At 44.2% G+C, this 22,105-nt stretch overlaps 1 protein-coding gene across 2 annotated transcripts in view; it reads right to left on the reverse strand.

The window, feature by feature from the left end:
* The window catches only part of RIOK1 (RIO kinase 1), a 59,188-nt gene that overhangs the window by 31,354 nt on the left and 5,729 nt on the right, over positions 1-22,105 (reverse strand). Inside the window, exons 3-10 of one of the 2 annotated variants that reach the window (XM_068130519.2) lie at positions 12,722-12,803; positions 11,596-11,665; positions 11,348-11,393; positions 11,063-11,155; positions 5,166-5,278; positions 3,661-3,741; positions 3,457-3,543; positions 3,176-3,313 (exon numbers count right to left, since the gene is read on the reverse strand). In XM_068130519.2, coding sequence (XP_067986620.2) covers positions 3,176-3,313; positions 3,457-3,543; positions 3,661-3,741; positions 5,166-5,278; positions 11,063-11,155; positions 11,348-11,393; positions 11,596-11,665; positions 12,722-12,803 — 710 coding nt within the window. The remainder of the gene's footprint in view (positions 1-3,175; positions 3,314-3,456; positions 3,544-3,660; positions 3,742-5,165; positions 5,279-11,062; positions 11,156-11,347; positions 11,394-11,595; positions 11,666-12,721; positions 12,804-22,105) is intronic. The other variant, XM_068130520.2, reaches the window with a different exon arrangement.

A 22,105-nucleotide genomic window follows, 5' to 3' on the forward strand; every position in this document is an offset into this window, starting at 1 on the left:
GGCAACCAATACACACATCCCTTAGTGTAGCGATTTCCGTAGAGCAAGGTCAGAGTAGTTCCTTCCCCTTGTGTAGTGGGTTAGAGTGTAATACAATGTGTTGGTAAAGGGTAGAGAGGTTTTTTTCCCCCCCTTTTCTCCCCATTTCCTTCAGGTTAATTGAAAATTCTATATGAGCTTCGTGGGCGCACTGTACAATTCACGTGCTAATTTGCATATCGCGCCAAAATCTGGTTTGAATCACGCGCCAAATCTCAACTGCCCCTCGTCTTCCCTGTCTCTGAATCATCCCTTTTGATACACGATAAGGATATTGTCGTTAAATATCGTCATAATCAATAAAGATACAGATAATGGCAATGCATGTGACATAATAGGGTGCATGGATGATACTGGTATATGGGCTAATAGGAAAATAGCATAATAGCTCTCCAGAGCGCCATTCTAGTTAAACATGCGTTTCGTATTCAAATGTTGCCCAACCTTGGCCTATCCAAAGAAAGTGAAAACCACGTGGTCTCACACACACACACCATTGGGAATGCTTAACCTTGTTAGGTTGTAAATGCAGAAAAATCAGCGAATGAAATAATTGCTGAGACTCGCATGATTCTCAATTTACAAAGATATGGTCTACTTGGACTAGATATGTTTCAGTTAGACACACTCAGTATGTACACAGCATTTGTAGTGACAGTGGAATATAAATTACAGATTGACACTCCACTAGTGTAAAATGATGTGTGTCATGAGGTCATGAGACATGACTAATCAAGACAGCTTGCTCCTGCAATAAATTACCAGTTGAACAGCAACTCGAAAAATACAAGTCTCCGTGTATGCTAGCATTAAATATATGCAATGGATTTTATCAACTAAAAGTTGAGTAGATTTACGGCCATGAGAAACGAAGTGTGGCTGACATTTTGAGCGTCATTCCTTCCTTAGAGTAAGAAGGGGGGAGGAGGGGTCACAGGGAGAGGATAGGCTGAGAGAAAGGGATTTGTGATTAACATAAACAGCGACACCACCACACTGAGGAAAAGATGGATCTAACAAAGTCCAAGACAGAGTAGCCAGGTCAACAGACAGGTGAGATGGTTTGCTTAATGTTTACACATGTTGAGGACTTTCCAATTTTGGCTCTGCGTATGTTCAATTAAACCTTTAACATTTCATGAAGCCAAGCACTCCATCATCAATCTTCTTGGGCAAACCATATTTCAAAGTTGGCCTCCACAGCCAGTCCCCATACGGGCATCCTGTGCCGTGCAAAGTCCTTCCTTGCCACATATGAACTACTATCCATGTACAAGGCCTTCTTCCCCAGCTTGATGGAGTACTGCTGTCACCTATGGATTGGCTGGATCTGCCTCACACCTGGCTCAGCTTGACGCCATGGAAACCAAGACCTTCAAGATTATTGGATTCTCCCACGATAAAGCCAAGTACATGGGCCTATCACTTTCCCATTGCAGACAGGTGGTCTCTCTGTGTTCTATCAGCTCATTTCTAGGCCTTGCGCCATCTGCTCTTTCTGTGATTTGCCCCATCTCCACCCAGGTTTCTGCAGGGACACAAAATCCGCCATCAGCCCTCTTCTGCTGAAACTTCCAAAAACCAGAATCACTGCTCACCTCACCTTGTTTGTTCCTCTCTTTTGCCGCACGTGGAACCAAAACTTGCACATACTCTTCAATCTCATTCTTCCCTCCAGGTCTCCAAGACAGCTGCCCACAACCATCTCAGATCATCTGCCAATCCAAAACCATGATCTTTACTATCCTCATTATCCCTCTCCCCCCCTCCACACCAAGCTTTCCTCCTTCCAAATTTCCAGTTTTTCCTTCTGTAGCCATCTCCTCCTCCATACGTCCACCCCTACCCTCATTCCTCCCTACACCATTGTTTGTTCAAGTCTCTCTCTATTTTGTCCTTCAACTCTGCTGTTAGTGTCCCCCTGCCCCCCTCTCCCCCTATACTATTCCTTTTATTCTGTTGCATCTTGATATGTTGTCCTCCAGCTCTGCCATGAGCTTTCACCCACTCTATGTATGTATGCATGTTGTTGTTATTACGTTTATGGGGGGTAGATAAGAGAATACCGTAGGAAAGGTAGGATTGAATAGGAAAAAGCATGGACTGTGTGACGTTTAGGAGCGTTTCGATGTACTAAGTAGGGAAAATGTAGCTTATGGTCGTGTTTAAATGTTCATAATATGAGGGATGATGACGTGTTAATTAGTAGAATGGTTCAAGGCTAGTTTCCCCTGTGCGTGAAACCCTCCATGGCCATCCCGAACATTTTTTCCAGTACCGCCAGTCAAGCAAAACTACAGCCGGCCAAGCTAATCACGCTCCATGGACACGATACAGTGAAGTGGCGCCCAGGAGAGGTGGAGCGACCGTGGTATGGTGGATGGGGAAACGGGGCTGGCAGACCGCGCCTCCTGAATGACGTGGGCGAGCTTGAAGAGGAAGCTCCGTGATTGGTTGGGTAAAGCAGAGAGCGAGATTGGTTCTTGCTGGAGAAGAGGCTTGGAGATAGTCTTCTGAGGAGAGCGTTGGCGGTGCGACCTAGGAGGCTCGTTGTCTCAGGTGTGCTTGCGGGCAGGACGTTTTTCTTCCTTCCCCAAAAAGGAGGATTTCTTTCCTTTCTCACGCCTGAGGAGTGAGAAGCGGTGGACGGAGGAGAAGATAACGAGGGCCGTCCTCGCCACCCGCCTCGATACCGGGCGCTGCCGCCATTTTGCCAGGCTTTCGACAGGCACCAACCTTACCACATGATTCATTTTGGGGACAGTTGTGTGCTGGACCGTGAATTTTATTTCCTTACCTCTCCCTGTGTGCGTTTGTGTCCGTGCGTGAGGATCCTCAACTTAGCCTTTTACTTCAGCTTTATTTTCGTGTTTTCATTCCATGCCTTATTTGATTATAAATCATTATTGTTGCATTTTTGTTGTCACGTTTCGGTTGGGTTTTGGAATAAACCAGTGTGTTTTGTGCAGATAAATGCTTCGTGTCTCTTCCATCCCGCACGCGCAATAACCGCCATAATTGGGAGATCGCCTTGGGAGTTAAGGCTGGTTCGGTTCATCCGTCTGAGGCTGGTGTTAACTACTAACTACAGACGCAACAATATACATTATATATATATATATGGAAAAATACTTACAGGAGGTTAAACTCGCTGAGGTCTGCATGTACCAGTCTCGCTTCATGGAACATGATGCGCATGTTCTGGATAAGCTGCATGTACAGCTCACGTGCCTTGCTCTCTGACAGTGCAACATTCTTGAGCAGTGGAGCTGGCCTGCATGCAAGCATGATCAGGCACACTTGAATAATTAAATATCAACAATCAGCATTACATGTACCCCAAGAAAAGAAAAAAAAATCTTTAAAATAAAAATGTTTCAAAAATAGAGCATTGTAAGAAACATCAATGACACTTACATGTCCTCCTTTCCAATGAAACTCATCACTAGCACATGGCTTCTCAACATTATGGGCTCTGGACATGGGAGTCCAGCCTGATTCAACCTTAAATGAACAACAACAACAACAACAAAAATTGGTATGCCAATAGAATAAGCTATTAATTGTCCAGATTCGACTACAATCATAGAAAAGTGAGCAAGAATGAAGACAATTCCTTACCGAGTAAGATTTCTCATTTCCTTCTCAGCCCAAGTTCGAACCATCTTACGGGGATTGCTTTTGCAATATCCCCGCCGAAACCTGCAACCAGGCAAAAACACATGATTTTCCAGACTCGGTGGTGTAATGGTTGGTGCCCGCTCTGAATCTGGGAGATCGGCGATTCGAACTTCGGCTAAGAGCAGGGGTCAGTAAACCACTGGCAGGTGGTTTACTACGCCATACTAACTCCCAGTAATTTTGATCCGTAGTAATGTTTTGGCATTGAAGTCAAAATATTTTGCATGGGCCAGGCAGCCGGGAGTCATGGGCTAACTAGTTGGGGCCATGAGAAGGTACCGCTGCAAATCATTGGATGACGATTGCTGTTAATGTCTGTCAACCACTGCTACGTGTGCAGGCGTAAAATAAGTTATCTCCCTACCCTAGCAGGAGAGAGGGATATATTTTTATGTCCATGACCTGACCTTGGCCCCATAAACCCCTCTTCATTAAACTTCCAAAATCCAGGCTAATTGCACACCTCCACTCCTTTATTATTCGCTTCTCCCATTTATGGAACCGCTTTCCGAAGGCCATTCTCTTCCACTCTTCCCTACAGGATCGAAAGCAGGCATTGCACCATTACCTCATATCATCCCCCATCCTGACCCATGATCTTTATTACCCCCATTAACCCTTCTGAACCCAACTCACTTACCATACTTGCTAATTTCAGTGTTCTATGTCGTTCTCTCTCTCCCCCTCTCTCTCTCTTTCCTGTTAGTTATCCCCTTGTCAGTTGTGTCCAATTATTGCCCCGCTTTCCCACTGTCAATCGAATCTTCAGCCTCATTCATTGGAATTAATTTTTTAAATATATAATGAAGAGTACGTTACCTATAAGGCTATTCACCACGCCACAGTATCACCACCACAAGTATATTCCACCAAATTCACCCAAACAGCCACAATACTTTTTATATACCAAGTTGAGGTGAAGGAAGATTGATTTGCAAAACAAAAGATGGTGCATTTTCATTTATTTTTAAATTGTCATCCAAAGCTATTTGAGCAGCTTGTACGGAAAACAATATGTTGAACAAGGACATTAGGAGACAATGTACTTTCACATTACTTGCAAGGACAAATAGACGATGGTGAAATCAACGTAGTAGATGGCATTCTAAACTGAGATCCCAGCATCATGAGCCATGGTTTCGGTGTAACTCGCTATCCAAGGGCACCTCTTGATAGACATTAACAGCAATCGTCATCCAGTGATTTGCAGCGGTACCTTCTCATGGCACCAACTAGTTAGCCCATGACTCCCGGCTGTCTGGCCCATGCAAAATATTTTAACTTCAATGCCAAAACATTACTACGGATCAAAATTACTGGGAGTTAGTATGGCCAAGTTACACCAGATTAGACGTGTGACTACAGTTTAGGACAGTAAATGCCGTGCCTCAAACACAAACGAGTCAAAACAACAACAAGCAAAGTAAAAGTGCAAAATTACCAACCTGAATTCTCCAGAGACATATTTATCCCGATCACGAAAAACAAGGATGGATGTTTTGTAAATTTTCACTGCATGATGCTGCCCAGGCCCACTGGAAGCCTGGTACACATTCGCCTAGAAAGCAGGTGGCAAATGAAGAGGTGAGAAACGGAAAAAATTCCAAAGATAAACACAAGACATTTTCATAAGAAAACATCTTGGTCGTAATACCAAGGTATGAGCAGTAAAACAATGGCATCAATTTTAACAAAGCAAAATTTGTTTGTGTGTAACTAATATGCACATGCACACCACTAAATGAAGCACAACTACATAATAGTACCATTTTCCGAAAAAAAAAAAAAAAATTATTTTCTCAAAAACGAAAACATCCCAAATTTAATTGGCATCCAAAAAATAAAGCATGTAAACAGAAAAGAAAGCATCCAAAAATAATTAAATTTAATTTACACAGTAACACATCCTCCATCCAGTCTGTATTTTCCATTCATCACAAGACCAGGGCAATTTTGCACACCCGGCACATAAAACACAGCAGGGATATAAACTTGGAGGAAAAAAAACACTTTCACATGCTCAAGGTTTGGAGATGGTATTGATATCGTTCCAGACTTCCATTGGCGGACTGTGTTACAATGGCCTGCGGAAGATATAGTGAAGCCCAAATTTGGCGAATTATTGGGATGAACAATGCTGGAATGCTCCACATTGAAATTGGTCATCAACTTAGCTTCCATTGGACTGTTGGTAGCAGATTGGTCCACAATCATTATCAAACGAATGGTGGTAAAGACAGGCTTCGGTCATAACAACCGAGTGTGGCCTCTAACAGAGAAGACGCAGCTCTGGTTGTTGGAAAAGGAATACATCCGACCAGCCTGAGCACGGTGGTGCGGCAAGAATTGCATCTCCTCAGACGTTATCCAACCGGGTTCCAGAACGGTCCAGAACAGAGTGCATGCTGCAGGTTACAAGGCCAGCAGACACCCTCTTTTCACCCCCAGAATAAAAAGCAGTCTGCTTGAAATGGTGCCGGGCACATCAACACTGGAAACTCAGATCCTGGAATACGATCCAGTGGTCAGACGAGATCCAATTTCTCCTGTATGCTGCGACTGATGGTAGAACTTGGGTTTGGCAGTAACACAACAGCCTGTACACCCAAGAACATTGAAGAGTCTATCGTGATTGGTGGTGGATCCTTTATGATACTGTTGCGGATATGAGGACTGTATTTTTTTTTATTGTGTGCTTTATTATTATTATTGTTTATTCTGCGCCTCCTGCCTCCGGAGTTGTGTAAGATAAAAAGGGCGTCTCGGTAGTTATTCCATGAAACACCACATTGCAGGACCCGATAAAACCCTTGTTCAGTAGCTTATATCTTATTATGTATTTTAGAGTAAGGCCTTGTCTTCCATTAAAATGACACTCCATTGCACCGAGTAAAAGAGATAGATTCCCTTCATTCCCATTCCCAAAAACCTCCATTTCCCCTTTCGTAATGGCCAAGCCTCAATTTGGCAATTACATCCCCTCCAAAGCCGCCATTGACCACGAGGCAGGGTTGGGGAAGAAAGGCGGGTCCCCACCTCGTCAGAGAGGGGAGGAGTGAGCCAGCCCCACTCGACCAACCATGAACAAGGGGTTTGGCTTGAGAGGGCGGAGAGAGAATGCTTGGGGGAGGTTCGCAAAGGGTGAAGGGCGGGGCCTATATAACCCGCCATGGGGCGTTCCCCAGAGAGACATGAGATGGGCTGAGAAAGGAGACAAGCAGATGAGTCCAAGAGAGTTGCAAAAAGGTCCAAGGCTGAGCTGAGCTGAGCTGCGTGGTGAGGTGCAAAGGAAAGAGCTGGGTCGTCAGAGCAGAGCTGAGTTGTGAGGTCCAAAAGCAGAGGTCATCCAGGGAAGCGCAAAAGCCTGCTATTCGTCACCTTGCTCGCCAGCGGCAGCGTCTACAGCAGCAGCAACAACAACGCTCGCCAGCCGCTTAGGGGCCTGGACGGCAGTTCTGAGCAGGGCCGCGAAGGAACGGCGGCTGCAGAACGTGCGGATCGTGCTGCCGGACCCAGTGGACTTTCCTCTCCTTCCAGTCAATCCACTCTGCAATTCCCCGCGTGAGTCTGTGTCTTCGTTTGTTCTGTCCTGGGTATTAAGTAAGCCTGTTAGATAAGCTAGTAATTTGCACTGTGTCGCCTGCGTCTCATGTCCCCTGTAAATAATCGTGACTGTTCTTCTTGCTTGTGTATGTGTACATAATAAACCCCGTTACTCTTCTGTACGTCTTCTTCTTCCTCTTTGCATTCGGTCGCTTTTGAGTTTTCCAGATTGAGTATCTGTGGCGCGATACGGCCAACGTTTGGGTGAATCGGGTGAATCGGGTTTAGTCGGGGAACAACTGTTCGGCCGCGGTTACACCACCGCTCGGTAAAAAAAAAAAAATCTAATCCGCGGACTGTAACAATACGATGGTGGCTGTCATACAATTATTATAAACTTGACATTGCCAATTTACAGGGTAACCTGACAGATAAAACACACAGCAAGCAGATTTTGTATCGTGTTGTTGTTGTTGTTTCACATTTTGAGAACCAGCCATTTCTCACAAGATTTGTATTCATTGGTGAGAATGCCAGACCCCATCGTTCTTGTGCAGTTACCAACTTCTTGCGAAACAATGCAATCACAACATTGCCCACGGTAGCAAGCAGTCCTGATATAAATCCAATAGAGCATGTTTGGGACATTCTTGTGCTTATAATTAATAAAATATGGGCAATACACCTGGGCGCTCACCTGGTAAAATAAAGCAGCATACTACACTGACTAAAGGTATTTTAAACAGTATCATGGTATTTTACACCAACTTCAGTGGTTGCTAGAAGATAGAGCAGCATGCAGAATCGTACGAAGACAATCATACAACTTTAAACAAACAGAAATACCTATTATGGGGGGCCAACCAATAAATCTTTTGGGGGGGGGGAGGGGGAGGGAGGAGGCAGGAGAGGGAGGGGTGAGGAAGGAAGTGGGGGTAAGTTGAAGGGGGAGGGGAGGGAAGGGTGAGGGGAGAGGAAGGGGAAAGATATACTACATATACACCATCACCAGGACACGGTACACATTTACCGAGAGAATTTATGCCCCTCTCCCGGTCCCCCACACCTCCGCATGAGGCCGCGGCCACATAGCCTATGTTACCCTCCAGACAAAGTTGCATTTGTATCCCGAGTAAAGTGTATATAAGCATTTATAGCTGGAGTACCTGGCGTTGCTCAAGCGAAAAAGAAACTAACATATTTGAAATGAGGGCAAAATATAATGGGAAAGCAATTACATCCAAATCAGAATCCATCACAAATGTCAAATCATAATTTTACCTTTTTGTTGAATATATGCTGGTGAATGTGCCATAGATTACGTTTCTGAGTTAGGTTTTATTACGATCAGGAAGAGGAAGAAGAAGCCTTGCCACCAACTTTGATCGCTTCCAGAATTGTTTGATTATTTGTGGTCAAATGTCTGGTAATTGTTTTGCATTTGCTTATGCGAATGTGTACTTGTATATAACTGTCATTAATCAAAAAGGCTTAGGCACTTTAGAACGATTTTTTTTAATCCAAAAAAACGATTTTTTGGGGGGGCTAAAACACTCCCAGGCACTCACTGATGAACCTCTGAAAGTTTGACGAAGATCCGCTCAGCCATCTCTGAGAAAAATGGCGACATACAAACAGACAGACACATAGACCAACGGCTCTCTTTTATAGTAGACTAGCTGAATGCACCCGGCATTGCCCGGGTTCTTTTTGAATGAATTTACTACTATAATTCAGCTTTTACTCACGGCGGTAGAAGATCGACTACTATAATTCAGCTCAGCTTTTAATTGCAAAATGGGCCCAGCCCGGCCGAGGCGGCCTCGACACCTAGCTTATAACCTTCCCGGGGCCCGTTCCGACATTTTTTGTTTCAGAGGTTTCCTCCTATATTTCACAGTTCAGGAGATTAGGGCGTGCAGACAAACAAACAAAAACTTTCTTTTATATTTTGTAGATAGATGATATATTTAACCTCCAGCAACTTTGCACTCAATACGAAGGGATTAATGTTACGATTAGATTTACTATAATATTGTTGCGGTTTTGAGAACCCACACAGGTAACATCATTAAAGGTTAAAGGTTGCACCCCATAGATAGGCCACATGCAACACGTAGGTCACCTTAGGACGTTAGTTATTTCTTAGTATGTGTTTAGGATAAGGCCATTCCCAATAGTTGCATCTGCGTTGTGTAGAACAAATAAGAGTAGGCCCCATTCGTCCATTTTGCAGCCTCCCTTCCAGACGCCATTAAGCGCGAGCCAGTCTGTACTTCGCCCTCGCCCTTTAGGCTGCCAGCAGCCTCCGCGAACTCGTTGGGCTTCCGCTCAAACCAGCCCAAAGGCCACGAGGTATGGCCCGAAAAGGGGGCGGAGCGCAAGGGTGGAGGTGCGGCCACGTCAAGCAGCCATCAAGGCGGAGCCGGTAAGCCATCACCAGCCAACCAGGGCTCGAGTGAGATCACCTGACAGGGTGTGGCTAGAGATTCGAGGGGGTTCGCTGGGTGTGGCAATATAACCCCATGCGCGAGGCCCCCACCTCAGTTATGAGGAGGGACGCAACTACGAGCCTTGTTCAGAGTTATGAGGAAAGAGAGGGCTTGAACATTGTACCTGAGTTGTGAGAACGGACGCAACTGTGATCATTGTGAACAAGTTATGAGCGGGGAGAGGGAGGCGCTTGACCTGATCGGAGTTGAGTAGTTACGAGAGGGAGAGACGCACTGTGGAACAAGCTTTACAGAGCGCGGGCACGCGGCACGCATTGCAGAGGACTGCAGCATGCAGAAGGACAATGGGGAAGTGGCGCATCGATCGTAACAATACCGGGCGTGCGTATAAAGGCGCCGGTGCAAGTATTACGTACGCCGAATCTAATCGCCAACCGATCCCCCGAGATATAATTATCCGCATCGCTCCTACGCCACGGGGAGAGCTGCAACCCTATTTAACACCGACCGGAAGGAACGTGATAGCTCCGGATCGCGTCGGCTATTAAAAAGGACAAGGGGATTAATCCCCCCTTGATAAGGGGAAGGCCGACATTAGAGATCTGCAACAATATTAACGTTACCTTATCATTATTACGTCAATTATATTACAATAAAAAAAAAACCAAGGCCAATTCCTTACTTCCGTGGTTGTTAGTACCGTACACCGCTTATCATCGATTAATTAAACATACACCGCTTCAATCTTTCACTGCATAACATAACTTTGCATTCACGACATTGGGATTGAAGTGTTATGGTTATATTTACTATATAATTATTATTATTATTATTATCATGAAAACAATACTACTCAAACAATACTACTGTATTAAGAAAATCGGGCTAAATTTGTTCGAAACGGCTTGAAGGTGAAGCATCAGGCCTATACGTACTGTGTCGTTGGAAGATCCATAACGCCGATGCTTTTGATATTTGATGATCATTTTAACAATCGGTTTTTGTTTGTTTAACAACCCGGCTATGCTGTTAGACTTTCGGTCTTGTTTTAAAATGATGAGCTGCCGTGTGCTCATTCGATAAGTTATTGAGGAAATAAAATGAAACGTTTATACTTGTTTGGTATGCAATACAACTGTAATCGGTAATCGGCACTCCACACCGAGTCCAATCGGCCAATGAAGATTACTCAAAAATTGCTGATATCTGCTGTGCCAATTACCGCTTCACCACTAAGTACAAGTATAGTCAGAAAACAAAGTCCAAAACTCTCAATTACCATGTTGTTCAACAAAATCACGAGTCATATCATCGCAATAAATAAATAAAAAAACACAGAAACCTACCTCCTTGCCAGTACTGATACAGCCATTTATCTCAGTAAAGACTTTCCGGTTGAGCATCTTAAATATGATCATCCGTGTACGAGGGTCCAGTACCTACCAGGAATAGACAAATTTGTAAGAAATTGCTCAGACACTGCTCATACCCTCTAGTAAACTCAAATGTCACATGCAAACCCGGAATTTAGGCAATCATAAAATCGATCAATGTAGAACGAGGATGTCATTACAGACTACAGTTTTTCTTAGGCAGTAGCAAAGTTTTAGATTTTCAAAAGTGCACTGTACCTGTTCAACAGTAGCCCTGTCAGCCTTGTCTTTAATGCGACACCGACTACCAAACAAACAAACAAAGCCCACACTGCTGGCAAAAAGACTCTTGCATAGTTTCAACATACGAGAACATTTTCATGTTAAAGCATGCAAAAGGACACGGTCAATATCAATGCAGGCACAAACTTGAAGTCAATATGAAACAAACTTATTTGTATTGACACAGTTTTCGAAGTTTTAACTCAGATTAAGCAAACACTTACGTGCCAGCCTGTTGATGCCATGACAGCTCATCGACCTTGTTCATTGCATTATCGCTTAGAGTCAGTTTGTCTGCAAAAGACAACAGGATATGACAATTAAAATCAACCAAGAATGATTTCAATGACACTCTCAGTTAAAAATGCCAAACTTTAAAATCACAAGTGAGAGCTAGCCCAAAAGTGCCAAGTAGATCATTTAATTATCCCATTTACTGCGCAGTGGGAGACGGGGTTTTGCAGTCGCTCGTGTGTGTGTAAGTCGTTGGTTGTTATCTCCATTTGTGGGTTTCAGGAGGTAAAATGGAATCCTCCCAAGACCCAAAGTATCCATCTCCACTTCGGTAAGGGATCACAGTTCATGGACCAAGCTGTTCAACTTTTTCAGAGTTTCGTTCCAAGGGCTCATTTCAGGATTGTGAAATCAGAACCAGATTGCCTCCGATTTTCAGATTTCCGATTCTCAGAAACCGATTTTCAGAAATTGTGAAACCCCAGATTGCCTCCAGTTCTAGTTCATTTGTGGTAATATTCCCAGGGATGGCTTTCAAAATCTCAGTGAGGTTCTTCTTCATCATTCCTGTTGCTCCAATTATCACTGGTACATTTTCGATGCTCTTCAGCTTCCAAGATTTCTTGACCTTATTTTTGAGGTCCTGGTATTTGGTCATTTTCTTGATTTCTGCGTTGTTTAGGCCAAAATCACTGGGTACCGATATCTCAATCATCAATACTGTCTTTTCCTTTTTGTTCCTGAGTACAATGTCCAGACACAATGCTTTGTTTTCTATGTTCACACTCGATGGAATCATCATAGTTTATATGACTTTCTAGTTGCATTTGCTTCAATGCTTTGGAATCAAATCTTTTTACATAAAAAAACATGAATAACTAGCAATGAAAATCTAAGGAACGTCACATGCACATCTCATTTTGGAGCAAGCAATGCCAGTCTTCACAGAATTAGGTTTCTTCCATAGTATATATTTTAACAATCAGCTGTAATTTAATCTTCCTGTACAAACAAGGCACAGGATTCATTATACACAAAATAACTCCTAAAAATTACAAAATTACTATTAATCTGCCCTGCAATATGGCAGACTAAATTATCACAGTTCATAATTACCAAGGCAAATCTTGTTCTCATATTTCTGCCAAGCCTTTGCAGCAGGAACAGACAGTTTACTTGAACACACCTGCTGGTTGGCCTGAAAAGAAAGTTCAAAAGAAAAACAACCGAACAATAAAACAAAAAACGTTTTGCAATGCATTATATTTTTAACACAGATAAAGAACCATCTTTTTGAAAGGCTGATATCATCTATACTATAAAAGTGAATTTGTGCATTTATATATATGCTTCAAAACCAAAAAACGAAACCAAATCCAATTGAATTTTGCATGTCGCCCAACGGTATCCCAAGGATAGTTTCTGTCGGGCAGCATATCTGGGGGAGGGAGTTCAAGGTGGGGGAAATACCCCAATTCTCTATATGTAAACGGGTATCATATCACGTCACCCGGTGGTAGCCAGTATTATAAATAATCATCTTTTGTGAAGAAAGTTTAAACAAGCATTCTGAGTATTGCGCTGCAATACATGTCCCCTACCAAAGTTCAAAGTGCCATAACTTTGTCAAAAATGATCGTATATGCAAATTTATGCACGGTTGATGCTGGTTTTCAAACTTGATCTGAGGTAAACTTGATCAAACTTGATCATTGAGATCTCGCGAGATCACGGCGAGGTCACGTCTTTTCGAAGCTGCTCCATGCGCTCACGCTTTCGAAGCTAAGTGATATTTCTCAATTGTGTTTTTGTCGAGACTGTATCTATCTTTCGGTGTATGTACCGAAAGCGTATCTTTTGGAAAATTTTCGGTGCTAATTTTTCGTACATGTATACACAATCGTCGGTTAATGGTATCGAGTATTCTGCGGCCTAGTACTCGTAGGCTTAGACTACCGTACCGTCTCCGACCTTGTGGTTTGTTTTTCTCTCAGCGATTTGTCGAATGCGCTGAAATTATTTTCGTTCTCTGTTTCGTACCAGTCGTTCACCCCGTACCTCCTTGTTTAATATCTGTACTCACAAAAAAAAAAAAAAAAAAAATTTCCTTCCCAGGTCTTATTCGTTGATTTGTTGTTCTTTTTGTTCGTTCGTTCTTCGTTCGCGATCACGCGGTTAGAAATGTATAATCTCTCCCCTGAACAACTATTTTCTCTCATATATTATAACACCCTTTTCTTCTTTTCCTACAAAAGGATGCTTTCGTCTTGCTCACCAAATCTATTCATTCCAAAAAATATATATAATACTATCTCTTACAGTTCCTCCTTTCTACATTCCCTAAACTATCCAGAACTCCATCCCTCCTCCAGTGTCCTCAAACGTATTTTTGACTCGAAGGTCTCAAACTCATTTTGCAAAAAATGTTCGTTTCCCATGAATCGTACACTTTTCAAAATCCAATCTCACCCCTCCCCTCCAAATCCTCCCCATCACCCATCCCTTTCAAATCTCCCCCCTTGCCCCTTCCCTCCCCTCCCTCCTAAACTCCTCCCACACCCCTCCCCTCCGAAACTCTCCCTCGCTCCTCCCCTCCTAGACTCCCCTCTCACCCCTCCTCCTCAAAGCAGCCTCCCTGCTTCTTCCTCCTTCCAACTTTCACCTTCATCTCCCCAAACCTTCTGCCTTGCTCTTCCCCCTCCTCAAATAACACCTCACTGTGCCTCACCCAATCTCCATCAAACCTTTTGTCCGCCCCATTCTTCCCTTTCTCCAAGCTATTCTGAAATCTCTGACACACCTTCAACAGCTCTCCCTACCTCTTCCTCCTCTTCCACATCTTACCCTACCCCTCCCCCCCCCTGTTCTGGACCCGATGTTCCCCTTCCTCTTCATTAACAGTATGGACCTCAAACATCCGGGGCCTTCGCTCAAACTTGACTGACCTCTCCATACAGGTTGCTTCTGACAAACCAGATGTGATCTGCTTAACAGAAACTTTCCTCCTTCATGATGTCTCTGATGCCTTGGTATCTCTCCCAGGTTACTCCCTCCTCCGGTATGATAGACCTGAGCCTCGTCCTGGAGGTGGGGTTGCTATCTTTATAAAAAACTCTCTTCCTCACTCGCCCTCCACTGCCCTCTCTCCACCTCACCCCCAGGAATACCTTTGGCTACGGCTTCCCCTTCGCTCCCACCTTTTGTTCATATGTGTGTTGTACCGTCCACCAATCAGCGATGACTCCATCTACATCTCACTGTCTGATAATATGGACCAACTTCTATCTACCCATCCCAACTCTCTCTTCCTCATATGTGGTGATTTCAATTGTCACCATGCCAGTTGGCTGGGTGTGGGTACCTCTCTCACCAGCCATGGCTCTTCAGCAAAGGACTTCTGCGACTCACTGGGACTGACACAATCTGTCAATTTCCCGACCCGGATCTCAGTCAACGGAGCATCTTCTCTTCTGGATTTGGTTATGACAAACTTCCCTGAAAATGTCTGCTGCTCTTCTTCTGCTCCAATCGGCTCATCTGATCATGTGCTTGTCAAAGTGGACATCTCTCTGACCATTCTCAGAGAGCCTCCTCAGCGTCGACGAGTCTGGCATTTCACTCAGGCCAACTGGCACGGTCTCCCATCTCTACCGCCTCTGACATCAACTCATCCTGGGAATTCTTTCAAAGTAAATTGCTCTCTCTCTCTCATGCACAGATTTATACCATCTCGTCTTCAGTTGTCATACCCTTCCTCCCGTCCATGGTACACGGAATCTTGTGGTGAGGCTGTTGCCCTGAAACAACTTGCTTTCGTCTCCTGGAAAGCAAATCCAATGGAAGGAAATCTCATTTCCTTTCACAAAGCCCGAAACAAGTGTGTGTCCACCCTCAGGAGAGCCAGGAAACAATATCTCACCATTCTCAAGACCGAACTCTCTTATCTGTCTCCCTCTTCCAAATCCTGGTGGCGTCTGGTCAAATCTATTTCTGGTGTTTGTTCCCCCTCAATCCCCTCCCTCACCTCAAACGGCTTAACGGCTGACTCCGCACGTGAAAAAGCTGAATGTCTCAACTCTGTGTTTGCCTCTAAATCTTGTGTCCCAAACCCATTCCTCTCTGTACCCACCGTACCCAGTCGTACCCAGCTGCTCCTGGACTCTGTGTCCTTTCCTCCTGACAAGGTGGAAAAGTTTCTGTCAACCCTCGACTCTGATTCTGCAACTGGTCCTGACGGCATCAGCCCACGGGTCCTAAAATCATGTTCTTCTGCTCTTTCACTCCCTCTTTCTGTTCTCTTCACCCTCTCTTTTGCTCAAGGTCATCTGCCATCTGCTGGAAATCAGCCAACATCACCGCTTTGCACAAAAAAGGTGCAAAAACAGATCCCAGCAACTACAGACCAATCAGCCTTCTCCCAATTATCAGCAAAGTCATGGAATCCATCATTGCTTCAGATATTAAATCTTTCCTCTTCTCCAATGGCTTGATCTCTGATCATCAATTTGGTTTCAGACCTGGTCACTCTACTCTGGACATGCTGCTTCTGCTTTCTCAACAATGGATGGAGGTCCTCAACGCCAAACAGGAAATTAGAGCTGTCTCCCTTGACATTTCACGTGCCTTCGATACGGTCTGGCACCCTGCTCTGCTCTCCAAACTCTCCTCCTTTGGTATCCATGGAAATCTCCACGCATGGCTGGCGGACTTCCTCTCTGGTCGTAGTCAACGTGTGGCCCTGAATGGGTTTCTCTCATCTCCTCTTCCTGTTCAGGCCGGAGTTCCCCAAGGTAGTGTTCTGGGCCCTGTGCTTTTTCTGGTCTTCATCAATGATCTCTCTGACTCTCTTGAAAATCCTCTCTATCTCTTTGCTGACGACTCTACTCTCTGTCGCTCCATTCCTCATCCCTCAGATCGGCAGTCTGCAGCCTCCTCACTCTCTGCAGACCTGGACAAAATCACAGACTGGTCAAACAAGTGGAACATGTCTTTCAATCCTGACAAATCTCACACTCTTACAATGTCTCTCCGAAAGGACCGACTGGACAACCCTCCCATCTACTTTCTCAACAATCCTCTCCAAGAAGTTCTGTCGTTCAAGCTTTTGGGTCTCACTATCTGCCATGATCTTTCTTGGGAAAACCACATTTCCAAGCTGGCCTCCAAAGCCAGTCGCCGACTGAGCATCCTCCGTCGTGCGAATTCCTTCCTTGGCACACCTGAGCTCCTCACCACATACAAGGCTTTCATCCGCAGCTCAATGGAATACTGTTCCCCCCTCTGGGCTGGTGCTCCTGCCTCACACCTTGCTCGGCTTCACGCTGTTGAGGCCAAAGCTTTCAGAATCATTGGAATCTCCTGCGATGTAGTCAACGCCGAGGGCCTTTCACTCACTCACCGCAGGCAGGTTGGTGGTCTTTCTGTCTTCTACCGACTCCTCTCCGGCCTTGCTCCCCCAGCTCTCTCTGTGCTCTGTCCCCCCAATATTCCTTCAGGTCGCACAAGATCTGCCTGGAACCCTCTTATGGTTAAACTGCCAAAGTCTAGGCTCTCTGCTCACCTTCACTCTTTCATTCCCCTTTTCTCCCGCCTCTGGAACAAACTCCCCCACTCCCTTCAATCCCACTCCTCCCTCCAGGTCTTTAAAACAGCTGTTCACCACCATCTCTTTTCGTCCCCCATCAAAAACCTTGATCTTTTCTACCCCCGGTAATTCACCCCAGAGTCCTTGCAGTGTTCATATGTTTTAATCCTCTCCCACCTCCCCCCAAGTCCTCCCAACGTCCCTGCTCTCAAATGTTGTGTTTGTGTCCTTCCCCCTCTTTCCCCTCTCTTTTGTGTCCTTCCCCCTCTCTCCCCATCTTGTCTGCCGCTCCCCTTGTTTTTTGTGTTTTGTGTGTCGGTTTGTCTTTTTGTGTGATTAATGTTAGCTCTTTCACGAGCCTCGATCTTGTATACAAAAAAAAAAGAAAAAAAAAAAAAAAAAGGTATGCTGAGACACGTGTGTCACGCCTCTCGTCGTTGATAAGCCCGCAAGGTCGCTCCGTGTAGCGGCCTGCACGTATTGCACTGTGTGAATGATATAAATCATTACCAACTCACGGTCTGAGGTACTAGCGATTCCAGAGATATCCATTTTTAAAAAATATTTTCGTTTAATTAACGATATCTGCCAAACCACGTGCCCTATCGCAAATTCCAAAAGGACATTTTAGTGCTGAACAGATCTGTGAAGTTTCCCCTCGATTGGATCAAAAATGAGGGAGGAGCTCGGTTTTAAAGGTTCATGCTTAAAAATGTCATAACTCTGAAACCATTTGACGCATGACGTCCTGCTCGCTGACTTTTTTGTTCGTCATGGGTATGCGATTCTGCCTGCAAAGTTTGGCCTCAATCTGTTCAGCCGTTGCAGAGAAAAACGGTTTCATGTTTTCACGAAAAACAATATGGCGACCGAACCACGTGACATGTGACGTCATAATTACCATTAAAATAGTCTACAGACCGAGTCCATAATATGGTGAAAATTTTTATCTCAATCAGTCCTATTATTGCAGAGAAATTGGTTTTTAAAGGCAATTAAAACTTAAAATTGCACTGAGTTAAGGATCATCAGAATTATCAGAATTCCCAAAGTTCAAAGTGCCATAACTTTGTCAAAAATGATCGAAACGTCGTGAAGTTCGAACTTAACCTGTAACTTATCATGAGGAAACCATGTGCCTAGTTTGAAATCATTAGCGTTTAGAGTTTAGAAAAAAAGTCCGGAAGACTGTTCTTTGCGTGACGGACTGACGGACTGACAGACTGACGGACGGACGGAGGTACGGCGTGCAAACCTATAGTCCCCTCCGGTGTACACCGGTAGGGGACTAATAACTTGACAATATGCATTACGGTGATGTTGCAATCTGAGTGAGAATAATTAGAACTTTTCAAAAAATTTCATTTCCCTCATTTTAAACGAAGGTTGAAACCAAAATATCCAACAGTGAGCTTTGCAGTGAAGCGGAAGTGATTTTTGCTTGCGCCATAAATGAGCAGCAATGTTGGCTGATGAAGGTGATGTTACCTGACTTCAAAGCAGATGGAAAATGAACTTGGGCAAATGATAATGAACAGAGCAGAATGTTTGGGAAGTACTACACGTTGTCTTTTGATTAAATCTGTTAGCAAAGCGAACGGCAGAAATAGCCCTGAGTGGGCTCAGTCATCTCTTGAGGTTGTAGTTCAGACCACAGCAGCTGTTCAGACCACAGAGTTCAGACCATCATTTGCTGCTGCTTTTGATGGGAAGTACCACGTGTTATGGCATCTCCCACCTCTCGGGCAGAATTTAACACCATGGCTTGTGGTGCGCCAGCCAAACAGTTCATGCTGGTCCCTTTCAAGTACTAATCACGTATATTGTGCCTATTTGTGGCCAAAAGGCTCACCTGACCCTACCCGCCGACAATTTGTAGCTGCGACGAGCAGCTCTATTAGAGGACCGCATTGTTGTTCTTGTTGTTGGGGTGCCTTTTTGAATAGCGCATGCGCATACACTCGGACGTGCGTTGGTATGAGGTAAGAACATTGCGGACTAAAATCGCGATTTGTTTGAAGAAACCAGAATAAATTTAGCTGAAAGACAAAAAGACGCTAGTCTATATTATAATAGCCGTAGATGATTCTGTCTGTTGGGTGTCTGTCCGGGGTGTGGCTTACTCGGTTTGCAGAGTAGCTCCACCCATAGCTCCACCCATTCTGGGAGTGGCTTCATATAATTATAAACAAATATCCACCATTTTATTAACTCGCATAGCTTTGAGGCCTGTTTTGTAGGCCCGTGGTGTCTTGCTCTCTCCCAGTTTTATTTCAAATCAAATTCGATATATCATTTCATTTTTCACAGTCGCTAACATAGTTTTAGACTCGGTTGAAAAAAAACGGGAAGAAAATCCAATGAAAGTTGGCGTTTATAGAACGAAATGAATTTTCAAACGCCTGTAACTTCAAGGCCATTGAGTCTCTCTCACGCCTTTATCTCCAATCTAACTCACCATATGATTTCATTTTTATCGATGGTTTCAGACTCGGTGTCAGCAATAATTGAGAACATTCCACACACGCGGGAAAATGCAGAGATATATTTTTTAAAATCGCGTCATGGTGTATCATACACCGCCCAACATGACACCGACGGCAACGTTTCCATATATATTAAAAATTCGCTTTTGCTTTTCCGTTAAGATATATTACTTTTTCGTTTGATGACAGTCGTCACAAAAACGTCAACAATGATGCCGACATATATTTCTTCGTTTTTATTTCATTCAACATTATTAGCCGGAAGTAAAATATGTTTCAGGAAATTACCGAGAGATATTTCTTCGTTTTTTTTATTAGTTATGTGCGCATACACTTTAAATAGGTTTATTTGAAATCTTTAATTTTCCACAATATAATTTACTTGCCATTTATCATTTGATGATTACGAGACACTTCTTCTTGAGGATCGCGACAATTCATGCGCTGTGTGGAAACTTATATTTCCAAAATGAATGAGACGATCGATGAAGAACGCAGACTTGAACAGGATGCAGCAAGAAAACGAATGAGACGGGCGAACGAGTCCATCGACGAGCGTCAATGCAAACTTGCGGGGTCACCCGTGGGAATCCCACGGGCATGGACGTGTGTGACATTTCGACATATTGAGTTAGATGCTGCACATTCATTTTTACAAAATGGTTACTGGCAAGTCATCAGATCCAGAAATGGTGTAATGAACACAATTTATTTACGCGCAAGCAAGAAAGCAAGACGGCCCGATTTCCGATTCCGACGGGCGAGACGGGCCGACGGGCGAGACGGGCCGACGGGCGAGACGGGCCGATTTGGAGCAAGAAAAAGAATGAGACGGGAGAAAAATGAGAGAAACGAGACGGGGAAAGCCGATTGGAGAGGCGAGTGAGGAGCGATTGGAGAGGCGAGTGAGGAGCGATTGGAGAGGCGAGTGAGGAGCGATTGGAGAGGCGAGTGAGGAGCAATTGAGGAGCGATTGGAGAGGCGAGTGAGGAGCGATTGGAGAGGCGAGTGAGGAGCGATTGGAGAGGCGAGTGAGGAGCGATTGTAGGCGAGTGAGGAGCGATTGGAGGGGCGAGTGAGGCACGATTGGAGAGGAGTGTGAGGCACGATTGGAGAGGCGTGTGAGGGATTGGAGAGGAGAGGAGTGTGAGGGATTGGAGAGGTGAGGGATTGGAAAGGAGGAATGTGAGGGATTGGAGAGGAGAGGAGTGCTAGGTGGAGAGAGGAGAGTGTCAGGTGGAGACAGGAGAGTGTCAGGTGGAGAGGCGTGAGGGGTCACATATTATGTGAAATAAATAAATTGTGTTCATTACACCATTTCTGGATCTGATGACTTGCCAGTAACCATTTTGTAAAAATGAATGTGCAGCATCTAACTCAATATGTCGAAATGTCACACACATCCATGCCCGTGGGATTCCCACGGGTGACCCCGCTAGTCTATATTATAATAGGCGAAGGTGATTCTGTCTGTCTGTCTGTCTGGGGGTGTGGCTTACTCCGTTTACAGAGTAGCTCCACCCATTCTTGGAGAGGCTTCATGCAAACAAATATCCACCATTTTATTAACTCGAATAGCTTTGAGGCCTGTTTAGTTAGGCCCGTGCTGTCTTTCTCTCTCACACAGGTTTATTTCAACTCTAATTCGATATATCATTTCATTTTTAACAGTCGCTAACATAGTTTTAGACTCGGTTGAAAAAAAACGGGAAGAGAATCTCATGAAAGTTTCCGTTTAGAGAACGAAATGAATTCTCAAAGGCCTGCAAAATAAAGCCCATTCATTGAGTCACCCTCACAATTTTATCTTGAATTCACCATCTGATTTAATTTTTATCGATGGTTTTAGACTTGGTGTCAGAAATAATTGAGAACATTCACGCACACACGGGAAAATGCAGAGATATATTTTTTTAAATCACAGCACGATGATACACGAAAATACACCGCCTAAAATAACAGACGGGGAAAATGTCGACATATATTAAAAATTCGTTTTTTCTTTTCCGTTAAGATATATTACTTTTACTTTTGATGACAGTCGTCACAAAAACGACATATATTTCTTCGGTCTTATTTCATTCAACATTATTATCCGGAAGTAAAATATGTTTCAGGAAATTACCGAGAGATATTTCTTCGTTTTTTTTTTTATTAGTTATGTGCGCATACACTTTAAATAGGTTTATTTGAAATCTTTAATTTTCACAATGTAATTTACTTGCCGTTTGTCATTTGATGATTACGAGACACTTCCTCTTGAGGATCGTGACAATTCATGCGTTGCGTGGAAACTTCCATTTCCAAAATGAATGAGACGGTCGATGAAGAACGCAGACTTGAACAGGATGCAGCAAGAAAACGAATGAGACGGGCGAACGAGTCCGTCGACGAACGTCAATGCAGACTTGAACAGGATGCAGCAAGAAA

This window comes from Myxine glutinosa, chromosome 11, assembly GCF_964187855.1.
Source record: "Myxine glutinosa chromosome 11, kmMyxGlut1.1, whole genome shotgun sequence".
Lineage (NCBI taxonomy): Eukaryota > Metazoa > Chordata > Myxini > Myxiniformes > Myxinidae > Myxine > Myxine glutinosa.